This window comes from Pelodiscus sinensis, chromosome 3, assembly GCF_049634645.1.
Source record: "Pelodiscus sinensis isolate JC-2024 chromosome 3, ASM4963464v1, whole genome shotgun sequence".
Classification (NCBI taxonomy): domain Eukaryota; kingdom Metazoa; phylum Chordata; order Testudines; family Trionychidae; genus Pelodiscus; species Pelodiscus sinensis.
Genome location: NC_134713.1, coordinates 172,933,082 through 172,957,793, shown reverse-complemented (window position 1 = coordinate 172,957,793; position 24,712 = coordinate 172,933,082). Strand labels below are relative to the sequence as shown.

The window sequence follows — 24,712 nt, the reverse complement described above, 5'->3', positions numbered from 1 at the left end:
ATTCATCATACCTGAAGGTGAGATATTTCCATGAAGGATAGTTTTAATACCACTTTAGGTGCTATGGTAGGTGACCAGTCTACTGTAACTCCAATTATTCATTATTAATTATGGTTAATTATTATATTATTATTCCGAAGAGGAGAAAAGTTAGCATTAAACTACTATATATTTGATAGAGTTTGTGTGTCTGTCTGTGTGTCCATCCATCAATCTGTGAATCCGTTTGTTATGAACTCCTGCTAAGCAGTAAGAACTAGCACCACCAAATCTGGTATGTAGCTTCCTCTAATCATAATTTAAAGCAAGGTAAGGGTTTGGTTGCACCAGGATAATGGGAATTGCATGGATTGCAATTGTTTCTCAACAAACAGAAAGGGAGGCCTCTGAGAGCAGGGACAATTATAGCCCAACACAGCCCCCACCACCCTGGGTTGATTATGGGAGGCAGCTGGTGGCTGGGCTGTGTGGCCCCCACCACCCTGAGCATGGCCCCCACCCAGGGGAGCAGCTGGCATCTGGACTGTGTAGCCCCCACTAACCTGGACCCAGGGAGAAGCAGGCCAGCCCTGGGAGCAGCAGGTAGCCGAGCCCAGGGGAGAAGCCGCTAGCCAGGGCCAGCCCAGGGGAGAAGCCTGTGGCTGCTCCACCACCTGCCTTTAGCCTCCCATCCTCTTCCCCAAGTTTCCTCCCACATCCCAAAGTCCCTGCCCCAACTCTTGCATCCCCCACACTCTCAGCACCCTGCTTTGAAGGACTTGTGCAACATTGAGTAAATTTTCTAGTACATGGGTGGCCAACCCATTTAACAGAGAGAGCCAAAACAGTGGCAGAAAAAATGCAAAGAGCTGCACCAGAATTGTTGAACAAAAAAAAAAAAGAATTAAAAAAAATATAAAAAAGGAGGCTGCCCCTTTAAGACGGCCACCATCTTGGGCGCCATTTTTAAAACCCCACAGCTCTGACCCAGTAAGCACAGGGAAGCTGGGGGCCAAAAGGGGGCAGGGGACCTTCGGGGGGGTGCAGGAGCAGCTTCGTGAGCCACACTTTTGGGAGCAAGAGCTGCATGTGGCTCATGAGCTGCGGGTTGGCCACAGCTGTTATAGTACTTTCTTATAACTTTAAAAGTGTATCTGTAGTAGTGAGATAAGACACCCACAGCTATTCCACATACTTAGCTAAACCTAGTTGCTGTTTTTATGATTTTTACAAAACTCTTTATTTTGACTCAGTCTCGTTGAAGTTCATTATAAATCTTGTGTTTATATATGATGGTGTCTTTTGCTTTTTAAGGAGGATTATAATAATTGCTCTTGATTCCATTTTAGCAGTTATTCATTGCAATGAAATCCTATGCTACTTTTATTTAATATAGCCAATACCTGTGAATTCAAACAACTTTGCCAGCTTAAAGTGGTTCTATGGCTTGTGAAAATCACATGGGATCAGAGATGCTTCATTGCTGGCACTCTAGCAGTATGCTGGCATACTAAGCTACTGAGACACATGAAATACTGCCTTAAGGTAACATTCCAAAAGTCAGTTTTATCATCGTCTAATGTTAAGGTGTTATAGACTCAGGAGGAGAATATTAATAGAGCTGTGGTTTAAGTCCAAAACTTATGTTTCAGACATAAAATCTTTGGGAAGGGAACAAAGGATCCTGAATGAGAGGATGTAAAGTGACAGTTTTCAAAAAATGAGGACAACTGTAATCTGTGATCCATCAAGAAATAAAGCACTTATAGCAGAGCTGTCTCTTCATAGACATTGCCTCACTGCCAGTCAGTACAGCTCCCTTAAATTGTGCTGCTGCTAGTTCTTCTTCTTGTATAGTTATTGAGATGGGAGCAGTCATGGATCCAGAACTAGATGCTAGAAATAACTTCCTTGTCGTTGCCCAGGAGATGGGTTCATGTGACATACAATGTTAGCATGTGAAAAAATGCTTTTCCCAAAGAACTATCGGAGTGCATCTACTCCTCTCCCTTACCTCAAAATAAGCTACGCAATTTGCGCTACACAAATTGCATAGCTTATTTTGATCTAATTTCAAAATAGCTTATTTTGAAATATGGCACTTTCTACAAGCACTAAATTTTGAAATAGAGCGCTATTCTGGGGATTTATTTTTAAATAATAAGCATGCTCAAAAGACATGGACTAGCTATTTAGGGATACTTCTGGTATTCCGAAATAGCGCTGCGGTCTAGACGTAGCCTCAGTGTGCTCATTTCGCAGGGATACACCAAGCTCTTTAATACCACCTAATAGTTGACTATTCAGTCTCAGGCATGTGCATGTTGAACTTCCAGCTATCTAGGATACAGGAATCAGACTATAGTTAAAAAAAAAGGTGATTTTATTAACAAAACAAAGAAGACATACTTGGTAAAGCATACCTGGTTGCTAAGCATACAAAACAACAGGGGGAAAAGAGTAGATTAAAAGCACAGAGAATTGCTTCCCAGGGATTTAGTTTAAAAGTTACAGTGTATAGTGGGGGTAGGGGCACATGGTCTTAGGACAGGGGAGTTCAACCAAACTCCAAAATGAAGAAAATAACCTGACTCTATCTAACTAAACATTCCCTGTCCTACTCACATCTTTTGTTCCAAGGTTTAGTCTTTCCTAGACATGGATATCACTGGAAATTCTATGCCTTCTATGTTGTTCAGTCCATCTCTCCCAGCTCTTGCTCTGACCTCACAAACAAAGACAGCAGCAGGCAGATCACTGCTTTTTCAGAAACTCACACTCTCTTTACATTGGCTTTCCTGGCTCCCTGCCAACACTTCCTGGAGACCCACTGTCTTTGGGTTTAACTCCTGTAAGAGTGGTTGGGTAATGAGGGAGAATAAAAGAGGCAATTTAGTTAACTGATTTCCTGGGATATCCAGAAACAGAAATACCCTTATGTGACTGAGTCAGGTCAGATGGCTATAGAAAAGAACTCGAAGAGAGATATGTTAGCCCTAGATTAAGTAGGTCTTTGTCCCTAAAGTGACAGGGGCTGGCCTAGAACCAGCAGGAACTTTGCAGAAGCAGTCTTGACAATCAGGCTAGTTAGGAAGCCAATTTGTAGCCTTCCAGAGCCAAGGAAGTCAGGCTAATCATATCACCTGGAGCCAATCAAGAACCAGTTGAGCCTGGTTTAAAGACCTCCTTTCCTGTTAGGTTTAAGATGTATGAGGTAGAAGGAGCCAAAATTTCTGAGAGTGAGAAGAATCTGGGTGAGAGCTGGGAGTTGCAAGTCAGGTAGAGTGTGTTGGAGGGTCAGGATAAGCTGCTCAGGCACTAGATGAAAGGTATTGGGAGGGATTGTTTGGGGAAGTGGCCAAGGGCAGTAGTTGCCAGACAGGGAATAGAACAAACCCTATCTGTTGCTGCTGCCCCAGGGTCCCTGGGCTAGAACCTGGAATAGTGAGTGGGCCTGGGTTCCACCAATCCTCCCCACACCATTACAGAGTCTGTCCCTGGAGAGGGAGACCAGAACTATAGAGTGGTTTCATCCCCATATTATAGACTAGCTTATGATGAGTATGGCTCTGTAAGCTATAAACCCTGCCTCTAATAAGAGAAATTAGCCATGTGATGGGATGCAGCCAGCCTCTGAGGCTGAACACTATCTGCCAGAAGTGTAGGATCCACAGGCATAGCCAGAGCTCTGCCACACCTTCCCATTCATCATGCAGATCTCTTATCCTTTCCACAACAATTAGGTTGGTTCATAAGACTATAATAATGGAAGTCAAGAAAATATTTTTATGCCAAGCATCCAAAAAAGCTAAGTAATAGTTGGAGGAAACCTGATGGAATAATAATTCTGCACAGAAAAAGGGAATATATGTAACACAGAATATACTACCCTCTGGTTCGTAGATAGGTAGGTGAGTATAGTTCCCAAAATAGAGCCAGACCCCATATAACCAAGTTTTCCTACCCAATCTGTATGATGTATCTGTGGTTAATCTAAACTACAGGGCCCAACTGCCAGAGGTAAAAGAGAGGAATTTGTAAAGAGTGGTTGGTTGGTGAGGGGAGAATAAAAGTTTCCTTAAAAACAAAGTTGTCACAAAAAATAGATCCTTGAAAGGGAAGAAAGAGCTTAAGCTAGTTTTGATTGTTTCCTTGTTTGATTAACCTCATTTGTGAGTGAGAAGAACCCAGATGTGCCTTAAGTGAGAGGAGATTTTCATCTGAAGCCTGACTTTCTCTGAAGTCCTTTGTTCCTCCATGCACACCTGGAGTGACATCCAAGGCCTGCTTAAGTCAATGGCAAAATTCCTATTGACTTAAATCAGACCATGATTTCACTCCCTGGTTTCACTTTAAACAAAACAAAAACAAAACAAAAACCTCTAGAAAATAGAAGTTGACATCTAATTTTATTTTATTTGTGTTTGTTATCTATGAGGGAAAGAACACTTTCCTGCTGCATATGAATTTTGATGACAGCAGGTCTTATAGATTCAGGAGTCTCTTCTTTGAACTCATGCTGGTAGCATCCATCTTTATTGTTCCTCTAATCTATTTCAGGTCACTTCCATTGTTTTGGCTTCTGCAGTCATGGCACTTGTGGTGCTAATTGCTATAAGCATGCCAAAAGCCTTTAGATTTTTTAAGCAGTTCCAGAGAACTTTCCTAGGCCCTGAACTTCAGATCAAAAGCCTTATGTTCTGTAGGTTTGCAACAAAGCAAGTCCACCTGAGGCAAGAAGAAAAGTTAAGGTTTAATGAATAAATGGAAAAAAAGTGATGTGGAATTACTTGGCTGTTGTAATTTAACACAGAGAAGTAGTTTTCATCAGTACACCAAGACCTTCTGGGAGAGGACAGGGAAAGAGGCCTGTTCTGTTCAGGTGGAAGAATACTTGTGAGTATTCTGGGATTTCCAAAGAGAAGTGGGCTAGTAATTGTTTAGAGTTTACAGTCAATTGCTTAGGAACAGTTTAAAGAGAAGATGTTTAAATAAGAACTATGTGCCCCACTTACGTGATTGTGATAAAGCCTCAGCCCACCAGTTTGTATTGCATTTAAAAATAGATGATAATACAATACCTTAGTCGAGGGCTACTCAACACACGGCCTGTGGGCCGCATGTGGCCCGTGGCCTGCTTGCGGCCCACGGGTGGGAGCCAAAACAAAAAAGTAGTTCATATAATGGTCTTCTGTTGATATGCATTTTAGTAGTTAAATTCTTGGACTGTCATTGCTCATTAAAAGTGCTGTCATGTGGGTGGAAATTGGGTAAATATTGCTTTTTATTACTATCAGCAGAATTGACTTAAATGGGGCCTGCGTGTTGTGCAGTCTTGCCCATCAGTGTGAAAGAAGCTATTAGCATATATTTACATATATATTTGCATGTATATGCAACCACACTTAAGTTGTGGCCCTTAGCATGTGCTGTGAGTATCATTGTGGTCCCCGGGGCTTCCAAAGTTGAGTAGCCCTGCCTTAGTCTATTACAATTGAACTAATAACCTCAATTAAAACCACCTTGGAAAACTTCACTTTTAATATATTTGTGTTGATTAGTGATAGAATAATGTTACAACTATGTGGGAATTGAACAATCTAGCATAACAATATACCTTAGAAGGAGTACTGACTTCATTATATCCTGTTTGATTTTGATTCTGCTTATCTCCTTTGCAGGCAAGTGGGAAGGAAATTAGAAACGTTGCAGTACATAGAAATAAGATTACCACAAATGGAGGCAGAGCATGTTCCTCATTGGAAATTAGAGTAACACTTTGCTTATATAAATCTCTTTTTGAGATTTATTTAAACAAGATTTTTAAGATTCTTAAGAGGAAATATTTCTTTCTCAGTGTGTATTTTACTGGAGTAAATGGCGTTGAGAGAGAAAAGTACTTTTATTTGAGAGGGATGTCAAAATAGTCACTAATGTTTGTGCTCTGTTTTTGCTGTCAGTTAAGCCAGCATGACCAAAAGGGACCATTGTGACCATCTAGCCTGACCTCCCGCATGTGTCACAGGTCAGAAAACTTCTTCCAGTCATATTTATGTGTTGCCTGAAATCTTGGGATTGAACGACAGCCTGTCTCTTAGAAAGAGATCCAGTTAATTCCTCCCCATTAAAAATATACATTCCAGTTCCAGTTTGAACTTTGTCAACTTAACTCCCAGCCATTGGATATTTTTATGACTTTGTCTGCTAGGTTAAAAAGCCTCCAGTATCAGATATTTTCTCCATGCATAGATAAATATTGACTACAATCAAAGCACCTAATTAACCTTCTCTTTGATATGTTGCATAGAAGGAGCAGCTTAAGACTCTCATTGTAAGTCATGTTTTTTAGATCACGAATTGTTAACAATTTTTGAATTCCTCTCATTTTTTTCAACTGTGAACAGCAAGTTGTACACATTATTGCTATAGTGGCCTCACTAATGTCAGACATTGGGGTAAGGAACCTTTTTTTCTGTCAGGGGCCATTGATTTAGAAAAATCAGTTGGGGGCCAAAAAAGGCAAAAAAAATAAAAGTAAGAAAGAAAAACCTCACTCAGCTCACATATAGGGTGTGTCTAGACTACCTAGTTTTGTCGACAAAAGTGGAATTTTGTCGACAAAACAATACCAGCATCTACACTACCGCGGAGTTCTGTCGACATAACGTCGACAGAACTCTGCGGTTTTGTCGACGCTGGTATACCTCATTTTATGAGGCAAAACACCTGTCGACAGAGTTCTGTCGACAGAAGGTGTTATTGCCTGTAACGTTGCGTCCAGACTACGGAGTTCTGTCGACAAAGCGGCTTGCTTTGTCGACAGAACTCCATGTGTCTGGACGCAAATTGTCAATGGAAGTTTTGTCGACAGTATCTGTTGACAAAACTTCTGTCGACAAAACGCGGTAGTCTAGACGTACCCATAGTCAGGTCCAGATTAACTCTTCTGGGAGTCTGGGACTGTTAGGTTTTATGGGGCTCCCTAGGCTCTGGGGTGGGGCAAAAATGAGGGGTTCAGATTATAGGCAGGTGAACGCAGGAGGGGTAGGGTGTGGGCTCTGGAGTGGGGTTGTGGAAGAGGCATTTGGAGTGCAAGTGGGGGGGTTCCAGGCTTGGTCCAAAAGATTCAGAATGTGTGTGGAGACTCAGGGCAAAAGGTTGGTGTGAAGATGTGGAGTCTGGTTAGGAATTAGGGTGCTGGAGTGGGCTCAGGGTTGGGGTATGAGTTCTAGAAGGGAGGGGGCTCAGGGCTTGGACAGGCTTTTGGGGTGTGGGACACTTACCTGGGGGCAGCTCCCATTTTGTGTGAAGTAGGAAACAGGTGACACCATGTTCTCTCCCCGCTCCCCACCACACCAGCTCCTATTGGCTATGAATCCCTCCCCAGAAGATCTGGACTTTTAGGGTGTGTCTAGACTACATGCCTCCGTCGACGGAGGCATGTAGATTAGCCAGATCGGCAGAGGGAAATGAAGCCGCAATTAAAATAATCGCGGCTTCATTTAAATTTAAATGGCTGCCCCGCTCTGCCAATCAGCTGTTTGTCGGCAGATCGGGGCAGTCTGGACGTGCCGCGTCGACAAAGAAGCCTTTCTTGATTGGCACAGGTATGCCTCGTGAAACCAGGTTTACCTGTGCCGATCAAAAAAGGCTTCTTTGTCGGCGCGGCACGTCCAGACTGCCCCGATCTGCCGACAAACAGCTGATCGGCAGAGCGGGGCAGCCATTTAAATTTAAATGAAGCCGCGATTATTTTATTCTGCCGATCTGGCTAATCAACATGCCTCCGTCGACGGAGGCATGTAGTTTAGACGTACCCTTAAAGATCTTTATGCAGTCCCCTACCCTCTTTAGCCCATGGGCTTGGGCTGCAGTCTCTAAAACCCCTTCATTAATATGGACCTGCCTATAGTGGGAATAGGCTTCGGGTGCCAGCACTCATGCTCCTGCCCCACTTGGAGGTGCCAAGGCTCAGGATTTTGGGCTTATGACATAGAGACTTGCCATGGGTTGGATCAAATTAAGCAGGGGGCTAGATCAAGTGCATGGTTGAGAAGCTCTCCACCCCTGCCATATATAGAGGTTGTGATGTGTTGTCCCCTCACCACATGTCACCTCGAACTGCGGTACCACTGAGTCCTCCAACCCATCAGCCTGGACTCCCTCTTTCTCTGTGCTGTGGTAACAAACTGCATATGTGCTCCCTGTTCTACATTTCCATGCAACAGTCACAGAGGTATGCATACACCCAGCTTCAATTACATGTATGCTTTCTGACCAGCCCCTGCACATGTCCTTGTAGAATGATAGCAGCCATTATTTATAGGCTGTCCAAAATGCCCCCAGGAAATTCAAGCAGTTTCTTTCCTTGCAGATGGATCATCAGTTCCATCTGGCTTCTTCATTGTTATGCCTCAAAGACTATTTGTGGATGTCACCCATAATAGCACATTTGGAATACAGATACAGAGTCAATATTTATAATTTCAGATAAAAATTATAAATGGATAAAAATAGGATACTCATAATGAGCAAATCATAACTTTTTCTAATGTTGCCTTACATGACTAGGCTTGAACAAATGCATCATAATTATGCCATAATCATAGCATAATATCACTATGAAGAAGTTGGGGTGCAGGTCAGAGAAGTTATACCACTTCTGTACTTTTATTCCATATTTATTTTATGCCTCAGAGTATTGCATTAGTTCTTTGTCCACTGCATTGCACTGGGAGGCCATGTTCAATTGTTTAACAAAAAGAAATCTCAGTCCTTTTCAAGGGCCGTGTGTTCCAAGTTACAGTCCCACATCCTATGAGGACAGCCTTGTTTGGAATAACTCTACAGAACTCAATGGATTTACTCCAAGGGCGTGTCTAGACTACAGGGTTTTGTCAACAAAAGTGGACTTTATTCGACAAAACTATACCTGCGTCTACACTACTGTTGAGTTCTGTCAACATAACTTCGATGGCTGTAAACCTCATTCTATGAGGAATAACGCTTTTGTTGACAGAGTTATGTCGACAGAAAGCGTTATTGCATCTATATTGTCATTTGCATCTACACTGTCATGTCGACAAAGTGGCTTGCTTTGTCGACAGAAATGAATGTAGTCTAGACGCTCTTTGTCGATAGAAGCTTGTTGACAGTATTTGTCGACAAAACTTCTGTCAACAAAAGCCTGTAGTCTAGACTTACCCCAGATGTATAGAGGTGTAACTGATTGGGTCTAATTGACTTATCTTGGTGAAGAATTGTTATGAGTGAGATCACAGGAACCAACTATGTGCTGGAGTGCCTTGTTTGGAGGAGAACACCTATGTCTCATTCTGCATGAGAAGGCAAGCCTGTTGCCTCTCTGGTATTTTCCTCATCTTTCTCTAGACTTCTCATACAGTGTTCCGTTACATGGAAGATCATTTAAGGTTGCCAAACCTCCCAGTTTCTCTGGGAGTCTCCTGGAATCAGGTGCTATCTCTTGAAGGCTACTGCAGTTGGAGCTGCAAGGCTAGTGTCTGTGGACAAGAGCAGTGCAGAGCTCCCTGCCCTCACCTAGGAGCTCCTGCTAGAAGGATGTGCCAGTCATTTTCAAGAATTATCCAAAATAAGCACTCCCCCCTAGTTCCCTTCCACAACCCAAACCTCTGCCCCAGCCCAGAACCCACACCCCATCTAACTTTGCTCCCAGAGTCTGCACCTCCTCCCATTCCCAAGCTCCTACCCACATCTCAACCCCTCATGCTCTCCTGCTTCCAAATTTACTCCCAGAGTCTACATCCCTTCCTGCACCCAAACTCCCTTTCAGATCTTGCACTGACTCCTGCATACCAACCCTTCCCGTGAGCCCCAGGCTCATCCCGCAGCCCCTACCACACCAGTGGGGCTGATGTACGTTTCAGAAGCAGAATTGCAGAAGAAGTTGTGTGAGCAGAGACTGCTTCAGTCCCCATTCACACTGTTTCCCACTGTGCCTCTATCTCTTCTGTCCCTCGTGGAGATGGTGCTGGGGGAACCAGCTTTTAAGCTGGCTCCCACCAGCACCTGCTTCTGCTCCCCCCAATAAAGGCAGCGGGGGGGAGGGACGGGACAACTAGTCACATCACTAGTCAACTAGTTGCTTACTTCCCTAGTCCAGATTTTGTTCATTTCTAAATTGGTGTAATCTGAAATGATCTCATAGAAGATAGTAGCCCAGATTATCAAATGATGCACATTGACATAGCTCATCCGAAGTTTATGGAGCTATTCCAATTTACATCAGTGAGGGTAAGTCTGGGTTTATAGCACTGTAGTTGACAGCAGAATGTGTTTTAAATTACAAGAAAGATGTTCACAGCAGGATTTCTGGGGTGTTTGTGCCGTGAAATAACTGTGTGGCATATATAGGTCCAGACAGTACACACCCTGAGCAGACTAAGCCCAAAGAGAGTTCTTGCATGTAGAGAGGAACAGAGCAATAAAGGGCCAGTGATCTGGTTCAGACTGGGCTATGAGACAACAAGAATAGTGGGCTGATTCCCTGCAAGATCTGTCTTTTTTCTTCGTTGTTGACATCACAGGTATTTTCAGCTCCTTCTGCCTCTGCAGCCTGCCTGTAGCGGTAGAGCAAATGTGATTCAACCATTGCTGTACAAGAAGTTGATAGGGAATGTGCAAAGTCATCCCCTGCAACACCCAGTTGCTAGTGAGATTGGTCCTCAGTGTTTAAGCCTCCATTGCAGCCCACCAGAGCTGTTCTTTGAAGCAAAGGATTCCCTTAGAATGAGTGTAAATGTGGGTAAATGTGACAGAGTGAGGATGGGAGATGAATCACATGTGAATGAGGAGGGCATAAAATCTGACTGTACTAGGCCTGATTCTTCTCTTCTATACCAGTTTTATACTGGTAAAGCTCCACTGATTTCAGTACCATTACTTCTGGTTTACAGTAGTGCAAATGTGAAGAAAATCAGCCCTTAAAAACAGGTATAGATATGGCACCAATTATGTATATGGTTCTGTGCAATAGTCACTGTAATTGTGACAGAAGTAAGAAAGTCCTGACAGAAGATACTCCAATCTAAATAATAAATTGAAGCAAGGATGTGAGGGGAGAGATTATACCCATTCTCTGTATAGCTATTGATGGAAAAAGCCTTGATGAGGATGAGAGTTGGTCCTGGATCAAATAGCATGATTTTGTTTCTCAGAGGAATACATCTGATTGCACAAATGGAAATCTTTGAGAAGAATAGCTTTGGATCCACTTTGCTGACATTTGTACTGGGCCTTTATCTTTTTCCTCCATTCTCCCTCCTCCAAAGAATGCAGTATTTTTCTAGTCTGCCATAGAAATGTTGTCTGGACTGCTTAGACCTTCCTGCCCAAGATGCTAGTCTTCACAGCACCTGCCTAGCTTTCTAGTCTAGCTGGCCCAAAATGGATGGAGATGAGGTGAGACCATGGTTTGCTAGATATGGAGAGGAATGAACTGCTGAAGTGTGGCATGCAGTCTGCAGTTTCCGGGAGAGGCCATTATGCTTATCTGAGGTCCAGTGCCCCCTGAAGCTTTCATTGTGGTGCTGCCTATCTGTAGTACCAATATTATAGAAATATGGCTTAATATAATGAGTTAGGGCACTTTGTATTAATGTGAAGGTAGATGTAAAACCTTAAGTTAAATAAAGTTTAATGGCTTAAATTCAGACCTAAGGTAAGTGGATATATCTCCAATGACATTAATGGTGTTGGGCTTGCTTTTGTTGTATATAAATTATTATATCAACATGACACAATTCTAATTCCAGTGGAGGTATGGGTGAATCTCTATATTTATATTATATTGTAGAAATTAGCAATATTGTAATATTGCCGAGAATAATATTTAACATTTATGATTCAGAGACATCCTCTAAGCATTTCTGTAAATCTGACTATTTTTATTTCCATTTTACTGATGGAGAAAAGTGGCCAGAGAGATTCATGTCCTTTTATGCAAGATGCTGAGCATTTTAGCATGGTACTAAATGCTCTCAGAGTTCACTGACTTCACTGGAAATTTAGGTTGCTCACCACTTTATGGGACACACTTTGCATCTTGTATGATTAGACTTGTGTTGTGTTTGGCCTAACGCCAAAATGAGTAAGAACCAAAATTAGAATTTAGAATATTCTGATTCCTCAGATTGTATTTACAACACTAGGCAATGTCTCACTCTAAAAGACACTCACAAAGACACACCCTTGTATATACACACTCACACATATCAAAGTAGCATGGGAATCAGGAAAATTAGACAAAGATTTAGTATGATATATACATCACAAGATAGCAGTGTAATGGTCTCCACATGAGGATCAGTTACAATATAACAATATTAACATCAATAAAAATGCTTATGTAATATAGAGTGCATCTACACAGAACCCTAAACTCGAAATAAGATACACAATTTGTGCTACACAAATTGCATATCTTATTTCAAAACTATTTTGAAATTTGGTGTGTTTACACAGTGCCAAATTTCAAAATAATGCGCTATTTCAAGCCAACCTCAATCCCTCGTGCCACGAGGTTTACTGGGATGGTGAAATAGCACACCTGTTATTTCTAAAAATATTTTGAAATAATGGGTGGCTTGTGTAGATGCTGGGATGTATTCTGGGTATATCCCAAAATAGCTAACTCCGGTATACCAAAATAACCGTGCAGTGTATATGTGTACTCATAGAAACGCCTTAAAATATCTTACCAGTTTAAAGACTCTCCTTACACACAAATACACATTTTGTTTTTACTACGCTCTTTATATGAAAAATCTTTAACTTAAAAATTCAGCCTGTTTGTGTGCTTGAAATTACTGATAAATTTGTTGGTGGAGAAAGAGAGAAAGAAATATTTCTTAAAAGAGTTTACCATCCCATATGCCTTTTGGTGATATATATCCCAGACTGTTTTGTTCAGTGGACAATACTCAACACTTTTAATGTAACTTTTATTAAAAAATAAGTTAAATAAGTTTACTGTGCAACTATTTTGAAAGGTTAGTCACACAATTAAATATTTAGGGCCAGAGTCCTGACTAGCATATATCAGTGTAGCTTGATTATCTTCAGATTATTCCAATTTGTATCAGTTGAGGAGCTGGACCTTAGTATAAAGCAAAGTCATAAATTCAGAGACATGAAGCCTACTCCCAGGCTTATCAGTTTCATAATGTCATCTGATTTCAGTAAATTCAGAGCTGACTTGCAAGTTTATTTATTGTATCTACTTATCTCTGGAGCTAAAACAATAATGCCAACTCATCCCAATATTGGTATCTTGTGTACATTTGTACTACAAGGAAGTAGACTAAAGGTATAATGTGATTTTAGTAACTAATTTATTTTTTTTAATTTGCTTTTTTATTGTAATTAATAGGAAGGAAACAATGTTTGCACTAAAAGGAATTACAGTGTTAAATAGAATTCTTTATAAAATAAATTATTTTAACACTCAAAAGATCATTATAATAGATCACAGAGATAGGGAAAATATTTTATGGAAAGGGGAGTTTTTCATCTTTTCTATGGTTGTCATAATTTGTGGGTCTTGCTTTTTTTTTTTTTTTTTAAATTTACAACTAGAATTCTCCTATTCATGCTCATTTTTTTCATTCTGTTATTTTCCTAAATGCATGTAATGGTTATTATCCATTGATTGCACTTTCATGGCAAACTGAAGTTACAAGCACAGAGTTTTTACAAGTGTGAGTTGATGTATGTATGGAGAAGGTGTTTTAAAGTAACATTAAAATGAACATTTCGTCAAGTCTTTTCTCTTCTTGAATTCAGACAGGATTAAAGCCCTACATATTAGATGTTCATAATGAATATTCTCAAATAGTGACAACCCATACATTATCATTTAAAGTATAAAAAAATCTCAAGAGCTGATGTAAAGCAGATTATAAAACAACACAACATAATTTATTTTATACAATTTAATTCGTAACAGATTTTTAATATTTAGCAGCATATTGATATATAGAGAACATGATTATGAACTAGTAAAAGAAACTGTTGAGCCTGATTTTGTTCCAGATTGCACTAGATCTGGAACAAAATCAGATCTTAAGAGATATTTAAAAGTTAATTCCATCAAAAAGACTCGTATTGAAAATCAGTTATAATGGAATTTGGTCAAATCCTGCAGTCCCAGAACCCAGGACAAGTCAGAGACCGGGAGAGATCTAATAATCCCATTTTTCCATTTTTTCTCTTCTCCCAGCTGAGGCTCCCTCATTGTCTCTTTGTTACTCCTCAGCTCGTATTTCCTTTCATCAACTTTGCTGCCCTGCTTTTCTCTGTGCATCTCGCACTCTTCTCCTCTTTCCTCTGGTACCTTCTTACCTTCTCCCACCCTCTACTCAATCAGACCCATAATGGGCAGCAGAGAAATACTCCTGTAATGTACCTCCTCAGTGGAAGAGCTCGAGGGATATGGAGGTAGGTCTTCCCAGTCAGGGCAGCATGTTGCACCAGCACATTAGTTTCAACTCTCCCCTCTGACTGACCAGCAGGGAGTCAATTGAAGTCCCCATCTTCCTACACAGCTTTTGTGGGCCCGATGCCTTTTACTGCTTCTGTTAGGCTAAAAATCAGGATTAATTTTAAGATTTATCTAATATCAGTAAATAATGGGACCTGATCCTGCAATCCTTGCTCATTCTGCCAGCTACACTGGCTCTTTAGCCATATTTGATTGCAAGATTTGACCCCTGAACTAGAGTGAGTAAAGACTTCAGGATCAGGCTGTTCTAAATGTTTCACAGCATATTGTAAAACCAAAATTAGCTAGCTCAAATCTGTTTAATGTAGTCTGGCTTTTAAGGCAACCAAGAAAAATTCCAGTGGGGAAAATATAATTAGAATCCCTATCACAAGTTACCCAGCAGTTTTTAATTATTTACTAACTAAAAATCTATGAGATTTTTTTTCTGATTAAGTAGAACTTGCCTCACAAAGAACTGCAAAAAAGACTCTTTACAGTTTCTTCACTGAGAAAATGGGATTATTTTGTTTTATATCACATCAATTGTGTTGAGTAGAAGAAACACTGCTTCCCTGGTGCTTATGTTTCCCCCTTCAGATGGTAGCAATTGGGCACTTGCATGTTGTGTTAATGCCTTGCATGATGAAGACATGCAATGGCAAGTTCCATTCTGCATGCTGCTTAATGAATGTTTTCCTTTTCTCTCCTTCCCTGTTATGTGCTTTCAGAAGACAACTATGTGGAAGGTGGGTGCTTTCTGCATTATTTTCCTAAACTCTTATTTTTCCCTTCCGCTTAGTATTATAATGGTATGCATATCATTAAACACGGTAAGTTGCATATTTTCCTTATGCGGATTTTTAGGTTGATTGATTCAGTGTAATTTTTTTCCATATAGAACATAAGTCAAATTCAAATTCCTGATTTGTAATACTGTGTGAATCCAGAATACCTCTATTGAACAATGGAGTTACCCAAGATTTATACCTATGTGACTGCGATCCAAAGTGTGAATCGCTTTCAAAATTCACTCATCAGTGTTGCAGAAATCTTGAGTGTTCTGTATGAAAAATGATACAAGATAATGTTTGTCTGATCAATGTGGAGCATAATTCCTCTTCCTCCTAAAGAATTTAATGCATGTTAAAGATATATTTTAATTATTTAGGATCATAGAAAGCTCTTTTCTTTTTTATGTTATAAATATCAGTTATTGTATTGTCCTTTTCAGTACAATGCTTCAGAAAAGTTTGATTTCTCAAAGTTTCCAACATAACCAGCTCTGCTTTTTCATGCTGGGAAAATAAGAGGAGTGTGTTTTTAGTACTAACATTGGTATTTAATAAAGTCCCTTTAAAGAAAGTAAGAGACAAGGCAATGGACAGTAAAACACAATGGCCATCAAGCCAGAATATTGGTAAGTTTATCTGTTAGCTGGTAGAAATGTGTACATGTATGTAACATGGTATTTAAAGGTACTCTATGTTAATACATTGATAGCTCAGTTTTTGCTGGCAGTCGTTTTCATCATCTCCATTATAAACCAATATTTTCAGGTGCTTTTTATATATATAGTACATATAAAATTCTCTCTGGGCTTAATCTTTGTATACTAGGTTCATGTCCAAGATTATTTATTCTTAAAATAGCTGGTCTGTTTTCTGTTTAGTGAACCAATATTATAGACATTTTCTTTCAATACAGTTTTCAAACTACTTTTAAAATTAACATTTTTTTAAGGATGCTTGGTATGCAAAGAGACTGGTCTTACATGGCTCAGTGGCATAACATTCCTGCAGTGTATGAATGAGGTCAGCCATCATAGTGATCTGATCTATACAGAATCCAAGGTACTATGGCCCTCTGAATCTGTCCATGTTGCACATAAAAGATATGGCAAGAGATTTATCAGTCTGGATGCTTACATAACAATCCAAGAAAATATTGCATCTAGGCTTGAATCAAAGTATTCAGTGACATTCACAGCTATTCTCTTCTCCTCCCCCCATCAGTAATAGGCTCTTTCCTTTTTTTCTGAGGAAATATAAATTCATTACCACCATTGGTATTGATACTCAGACTGAAAAAAGCATGGAAGGTAAAAAATAAGGACCCATACCTAGAGTTGATCCATGCATGAAACCCATTGAAGTCAATGTAAGTTCCAGATGTGGATCAGAATTATTACACCTCTGTGGTGAAGTACAGTTCATCTATGCAAATTAAAGTCAGAATAGCAGACTTAATCCAGAGTTTTCTTAGATTATGGATCAATATAGCAACCATAACTTTACTCTAACATACCCTTGGATATATTTACATACTTCTAGTTTCAGTATATGCAAGGTCGGTCCTAACCAATTGGCAGCCCCTGGCCAAGCAAAAAAAAAAAAAAAAAAAACCACGCTGGGGAAAGTTTGTCCAGCAAAAATAAAGGGTCAGGGAGTTTGGGAGGTCAGGCCGAAATGCGGTCACGGCTCACCCACCCCTAAGACTGGCTCTGAGTATATGGTAGCTACATATTATTAGGAGTATATAAGTAGATAGACATATATTTACTGTCAGTAAGTTGACACAAATTTATTCATGCTATAAACTAACGCAATTCTATTATTACTAAATTTGTACCAAGGCTACGTACGTTCACTGGAGGTTTATTGGGCTCTAAATTCCCTGTGATTTGTGCTCTGTATGTGACTTACTCACCAAATTATGAAAATGGCATTTTTTCATATGCACTTCCCCAACTTATTCCACATACCTTTGATGTGTTTTTCTGGTGCCCAACTAAAAATTAAGAGAACAGCAACTATTTAAAATGCATTGTTGGTGGACAATTTATTCCTAATTCACAAAGAAAAGACTTTAACCTTTTTTAAAATATATTTGAGGTGCACAAATAATTATTTTGAAGTTATGTTTATACATGATGACCTGTTTGTAATGCAGTCCAATAAAACATGGTAATCAGTGTTCTCTATTTTTTACTGCCTACAATTTTGAAAACCTAACAGCGATTGAAATAACTAGATGTACCCAGGTTTTATTAACCACTCTTCAGATTGTATGAGCAATATAAGAACAATAATTCTTCTGTAGCCTTTTTCATCCATAGATATGAAAAAAGCTTTACATATTAAGGTAAGTTTCATTATCCTCAGTTAGCAAGTAAATATGAGTAATTTTACTGCTTTATACAGTATTCACAAATACAGTAAAATACAAATTTATAAAATACAGTCCATTTCTAGAGGAATAAAGAGGCCATAAATAGGACAGCATTCTTCCAATTCCTGGAATGAGGAGTAACAGTTAATTCGAACTAAGGACTTAGCTGCGGGCAGTTACTTCGGACTAGTGGAATTTTAAATCCTGGGCTTCATTTGCAACTTCGAATGCCTACATTAGCCTCCCTAGTTCGGACTAGGGTGCTAATGTAGACGTACCCTACCAGTGGAAGCAACATTTATGGGTCATATTCTTCATTCATTTACACTAATGTGAATGTATAATATCTCTGTTGATTTTAGTTTAGTATAGTGTAAATGAGAATAGAAAACAAAATGTGATTGTAAACAGAGGGTCAATTCAGATATTTAAGATATTTAACAGAGTTTAATGGATTTCACTTTAAGAGGATTCACATATTTAAAACGGTATTTCACTAAGACTTTCAGTTTGGAAACCATTGTTCATTTAATGGGAACATTGCTCGTGATTGAAGCTAAGCTGCCTTCAATTCTTCAGCTAACAATATGGACTGATTGTAATCAGAAGTATCATCTTTGAACTCTCCCCACTCCTGTAATACAACTCACTTGTGCATCTAATTTTCTTTGTGAATTAGAAAGTAGCAGGAAATCTCTAGGAAGTCTGCTTTCCAGTAAAAGACAGCATATCTATAGCATACCTTGTTTGTGTGAATCAAACTTAATCATTGCAAACAGGAAAATAATATACCTTATTTTCTATAGTTGTTGGAAATGAAGAGTGCACTTTGAAAATTGAAGCTACTCTGTGTGAATAATAAATACAGTTAAAAATGAGTCCCAGCAAAGCCAATTTTATGTAGAAGTCTGTTTTAAAAATTAAATGTAAAATTTGAAATTATTTAAATGTAAGGAAAAATTATTGCTATATACTCTCAATATAGTACTAGGCCTTTTCTTCTGTATAAAAATGTCCTTTCTGAAACTGCATGCACCTTTTTGTTGTTTGGCTAAAGAACTGAATATTATTGGCTTGAAGGCTCAAGAAATCACACCTGACGGACTCAGTAAAGTTGCACATCACTTGACTGGAAATGCAACTTGACCTGTACAAGTCTAACTGAGCATGATCTCAGATATGCATTTGAAGAACAACCTTATTTTGCACAAATTTTAAAGATCTCTAGCTTCAAATGCTAATACTTTGATTTTAAAAAAATCTTCGACTGAATGTTTGCTAATTTACCTCTAGAACAAACAATCTGCAATCACATGTTTCACACAAATAAGGAGACATTCCTTGCATTATCATCTCAATGTAACAAAGAAGCTATTTTATTTAACTATCTAAAATGCTCATTTTTGATGAGGGGAAAAAGATCAGACCCAGCCCATTTTTCAGGTTTACATTTTTCCGGGTTTTTAATATAATTTAACTGCTAGAGGACAAGAAGTCCTCCTGGTGAAAGCATTAGAAGCAATGTGATCAAATACATGAAATATTTAAATAATTGGTTGGACTTGAATAATTTTCTTATTATTTTTCTCATTCCAACTATTACTTAGCAGAAACACACGCTACAGCATTTCCCAGTGTTTGAATTGCAGTTCTATTACACTTTGCCCCAAAGCATTCCAACCAGTGGTTGAAAAATGCTCTCTGATTTCCCTCTGTGATACAGACATCTCATAGGAAACAGATGCCTGTCACAAAACATTTTTGTCACTGTGACAACACCACCTTCCTGTGCACCCTTGTTCATTGCTGACTGTGCTCTTGTTTCCCTTCAAGGTCTGGCGCACCTGATGATGGGCGACCAAGGTATGGGCTCTGTTCCTTTTCCACTCTGCTTTCATTGTTTCTTCTTGTTCTGTAGCTGCTTTGAATCCATCACTGCAAAAGATGGGCAATGCTTGAAAGCTGTCTTTGGCTGCAAATAAACACATAATTTTAGTTACAACTTTCTTCTTTCATTATATATATATATATATACTTATATATATAGTTTGCTCTTTAAGCTTTGTTCCTTCTGTCTCCCCCATCTCCCTCTCGCAAGTTAATAAATGAAAAAAAGTGAGAGCTAAGAAGGTATTGAGAAATCCCATGTGTTTATCAGAAAATACAATTATGCGTGATTCTGTTAAAGACAAAAGAAGCGCAAGAGCACTGAACAGATAGCTTCGGAAAAAAAGATACTCAGTTTATCATATTGTACCCAGTGAGGAGTCCATTTACATTAATGCATGGCTTATTAGAGACATGCAGAAAGCACCTGCTCCTGGCTTCTGGAATGCTGAGAATACAGTTTTGCAACACAATCAAATCAATGTTTTTTCTCTTCCTTTGTCACTGTTTGTCACTTCGGTGTCACTCTTTCTTTTTAAAAAGCATGGGTTATTTCTGTGTATCTCTGCATGTACATGATTGGAACAAATAAACGAAATTCCCAATGTGATACTGATTGCATCTCCATTTGTCTTTAAACACTTACTTTAAACTTTCTCTTTTCATGTTCAGATACTATTGCATTTACATATGCTCATGACTCTTACTGTTGTTTCTCTCCTCTTCTTTATTCTCTCTTTGTCTGGAAATGCTTTCTTCATGGAACCATTTCATCAAATCCATAGGTAAAAGTAAAGGTATTACATGATTTTCTTTATTTTTAATTCCATCTGTATACTTTAAAGTATGTCTGAGTTATGCAAATATATTTAGAGCTTTTTGCACTGATAATGTGAGGTAGGTATGTTTTTACATCATTTCCTGAACATAAAGGTAAGGAAAATAGGGTTGATTGGTTTTTTCGTTTGTTTTGGGGGATTTTGTTTGGTAATATTTGACTTTCTTTTGTAGTTTGCCTTTTTTATGAAAGCATTAAAACAATTGGCTTTAGTCATACTAACTGAACCTAAAATTATAGCATACATTCATGATGAATTAACAGGCACTTTTTGAGTTATGAATCCTCCTGTTCTCAGTGAATTGTAGTCTGTAACATTAGACACAGACAGAAGTACAAAGTCGCCAAACAGTGACACGGTCGAGGTAATGTGTCCAGCATTAATCTATATCTTGATGTAAGTCTAAGCATGAATAACACTGGCTTCAAGAAGTTCCTGCTATGAGCTGGTCGTCTGTTTGTAAGATTTTTCTTATAATATATTAGTTTTGTACATATCTGAAGTGAAAATGGGACATGGAGAAATGTGAAGGAGCAGGCAACAATGCAAAAAGGATAGTTTTATATTTGGATTCCCCCCCTCCCCCTTTTTTTTCCTGGTATGAGAACAAATCAAGCCAGGTATATTTCATTGCACCACTTGGTAAGTCTGATGTAGAATATATTCAACAATAGCAAGAATTTTAATGTTCTAAAGAAATACCAGCTTCTGTTCCTTGTGTACTAGTTCAGAACATGAAATATGTATTGTTTTATTTATATCGAGAAATTAGCTTCCATATACTAAACATCATTACATCTATTTTTGTTGATCATTATAATGTAGTTTTCCGCATTTTAGTGACCATGTGTCAGGAAGTGACTGTGCCTGGCATGTGACCTATGGATTTATGGTTGTTTTACAGTGCAAACTAGACAACTCAGAAGCACGTTGAGTGTTTTAGCCCTTTGCGTTCCTTGGAAGGAAGAGTGTGTGACATAAAACTGTAATTCTAGTGTTATTAGCTCCATTGTATACATTAAAATTCTTCATATAGGCTCAGTTGAAAAGAGACATAATATTTAAAGCATTATATGTAAAACCCTGCAAATCCACAGATATCTGCTTTATTTCCACAGGAACCCACATCCGTGGATGTGGATGTGGATATCCGTGAATCATTTTTACTGATGCGGATGTAGATACCAATTTTGTATCTGCATAGGGCTCTAGTTATATGAGTTCTGGATCTTTGATTCTTGTTGTTTTATTAAAGATTTCAAACAAATGGAAAAAGACACTGTTCTTAAAACTTTTCATTATAGTTTGTACCAGTTACCTTGCTTCCTGAATCAGCAAATGGCATCTGTCAGGAGATCATGTATATCACAATGAATGTTTTACAATACTGGCACATTATGTATGGCATTTGAAATACATTGTTAAGAAGATTATTTCACAGACTAATTTTCCAAAATAAATTTAAAAAAGTAATTTTTGTTCCTATTTAGGCAAACAATCTTTTTATTTTTAAAAATTATATTTAAAAATGTGAAGTTAGAAGATATAAGAAGAGCTAGATTTAATATCTAATTATATTAGAGTGATATAATTAAATATCAGAACCATCTAGCCAATTAATTATTTGCTTTAATGTACTATTCTCAGAGTTTTTCTTTTATTATATTTATTCTGTTTATGTGGGAGTATTGAGTACTGATTTCTGTTTTGATATTTTCACTGACATTTGTTCTGTAAATATGGTATAGAAGATAAAAATGCAAAAAACGAGAAATAGGAATATCTAAATATTTATAACATATACAATAGTGAGTATACATTGGGCCAGCTGTGGTAAATTGTCATCATTCAACTGACTTTTTTGGAAACTACACTAATTTACGCCAGTTGAAATTTGACCTTGAAACATCAGATGTATAAAACTGCTATGACAAAACACCTTATAACAAACTTCATCCTAACAATTTTATGGAGATTTTCATTGGCAAATTCCTTTGGACCTGTTTAATTCTTTCATTATAATTGGCATTGACTTTAGTGATAGCTTCTGGCAATGGAAAAATGATTTCAGACTTCTTTGTGCTAACATCAAGACCAAGTCCTCTCATATTTTAATTAAATACTTTGCTTTAGAGGTCAATTGGAAATGCAAAACTGTATCTATGCAAAGATATTCACTCCAAGATGCCTGATTAAGGAATCTTGGGCCTATTTGGCCACCGTTTTAGGACTTTTACCTGTGTTTCTTGTACATCTTAAAACACACAATTAGTTTTGTTGTATGGGTCTAGGTAAATAAAAATCAAAACATTTTAAAACTGAACATCTGAAAAGCAGAAATAAAGATTTCCAGGTGTTTACACTGACCAAGTAATGTCTGAAATGATGGCCCAAATTTTGCTTTCGTATGAAAGCATAATGCCCAAGAGAGGACTGCAAGATCACACACAAAGTGGATTTAGAAGACTTAAAACACAGTAGTTAATATTTTTAAAGCTGACTAGGTGATTTAGGAACAGGCCTCCCATTGCAATTAATTGGAAAAGTGTGGGTAAATCAGATTTAAAGATCTTCTCCAGTATTCTCTGAAATATTATAAATATTCTCAAAACATGGTGTGTCTAGGCTACAAGGTTTTTTTGAAAAAAGTAACCTTTTTTCGAAAAAACTTCACGTGTGTCTAGACTGCTGCCGAGTTGTTTTGAAATTAAATCGAAAGAACACGGCAGTTTTTTCAACTGCGATAAACCTCATTTTACAAGGAAGAAGCTCTTTTGAAAGTGCTCTTTCAAAAAAAGGCATTCTTGAATGCAAACAGGCTTTTTGAAAAGAGAGCATCCAGACTGCCTGGGTGCTCTCTTTTGAAAAAGCAGCTCACTTATTTGAAAAGTAATTGCAGTCTAGATGCTCTCTTTTGAAAGAGGCTTTTTTGAAAGATCCTTTGAAAAAGCCTCTTTCAAAAGAGGTTTGTAGTCTAGATGTAGCCGTAGGGTGCATCTACATAGCAGCATTATTTTGGAATAACTGACGTCTACACAGCAATTTTCCATTATTTCAAATTAATTTTGAAAAAACTGATGGTTTATTCCAACTTCTGTAAACCTCATTCCATGAGGAATAATACCTATTCTGAAATAGCTATTTTCAAACAGCTGTAGTGCGGATGCTCCACTGCTTCTATTTTGAAATAGCTCCTCCCCTAGGCCATTTAAAGTAATTACTCCTCAGTGCTTCTTGGGGCTCTAAATCTCGGTAGCGCATCCACATTAGAGGAGCCTGCCTCGGACTAATTTCGAGGCTTCCATGTAATGTAGACATGCTATTTTAAAATAAGCTATTTTGGATTTCTTCTGGAATAGCTTATCATATATATAGTAGCCCAATGTCTGTGAGTCTGTAACGCTGAAATGCTGGCTGTTCCCTCTGGGAGGAGCTGTTGCCTGAAATGCTTGCTGTTCCCTCTTGGTAGCGCTATTGCCTCCCTGGCTGTTCCCTCTGGGCGGCCCTGTTGCCTGAGTCACGTCCTTCGCCTCCTGCCATGGCGCTCGACTGACTTCTGCGAAGCTCAGCCGGGCCGCCGCGTGGGAGCAAGTGGCGCAAGCGACTGTTTGGGCTCCGCGCTCCCCCGAGTGAGAGGCAGGAGGGGGAGGAGAGCTGAGAGAGGGGCAGGGAGGCAGTAGGAGGAGGAGAGAGACAGAACCAGAACCAGAGCCAGAGCCGGAGCCGGAACGAGAGACCGGAGGCTCAGGAGAGAAGACCAAAGTGGAGGAGAGACCTGAAAATCCCATCTTATGATGGGCTAATTGGCTAGTTCTAAGATAAGTGTGCAGTGTAGATGTACCCTACTGTCCTTTAGAGAAAGGAGAACCTTGACAGAGGTTATTGCATTTAGGAAAATTTCAGTACTCAAGGCCACATATCTTCATCCATTCACACAGCTGGATCACACCAAAAGGAAGTGCACGCAGATGAAGGGCCATTTAATCTAATAACTTTGAGGAAATATAGATCCTGGTTTACATTATCTGTGATTATTTTTTTTGTAAGTATTGTGCCAAACCCTAGCAGGAGCTGGGAACTTTCAATTCATTGAAGAGAGTTGGGGTTGTTGGCTTATTTCTTTATGTAATGAGAATTGCAGGTGCTCAATCAGCTCTTTATAGAATTGCATCCATTGTGAATAAACAAAGTGGATAAAAGTGTTTGTACCTTAACAAGTTATCAAACTGAATTATTAAGTGGTAAACAGTAAAATAAATAAAATAAGATAACTAGGTATAAAACATAAAAGTATTTATAGTTTTTGGTGATAAATTCA

The 24,712-nt window shown here is 38.7% G+C and overlaps 1 protein-coding gene across 14 annotated transcripts in view; it reads left to right on the top strand.

Annotated features, from left to right (window-relative positions):
* Positions 1 to 24,712, top strand: part of NRXN1 (neurexin 1) — a 1,137,502-nt gene that overhangs the window by 121,060 nt on the left and 991,730 nt on the right. For 6 of the 14 annotated variants that reach the window (XM_075925462.1, XM_014573098.3, XM_075925461.1 and 3 more), the window contains exons 3-4: positions 15,229 to 15,246; positions 19,502 to 19,531. The exons of 5 other annotated variants lie outside the window; for them this stretch is intronic. In XM_075925462.1, the coding sequence (XP_075781577.1) occupies positions 15,229 to 15,246; positions 19,502 to 19,531 (48 nt within the window). The remainder of the gene's footprint in view (positions 1 to 15,228; positions 15,247 to 19,501; positions 19,532 to 24,712) is intronic. 3 more of the 14 variants (XM_075925467.1, XM_075925456.1, XM_075925455.1) reach the window with 1 other exon arrangement.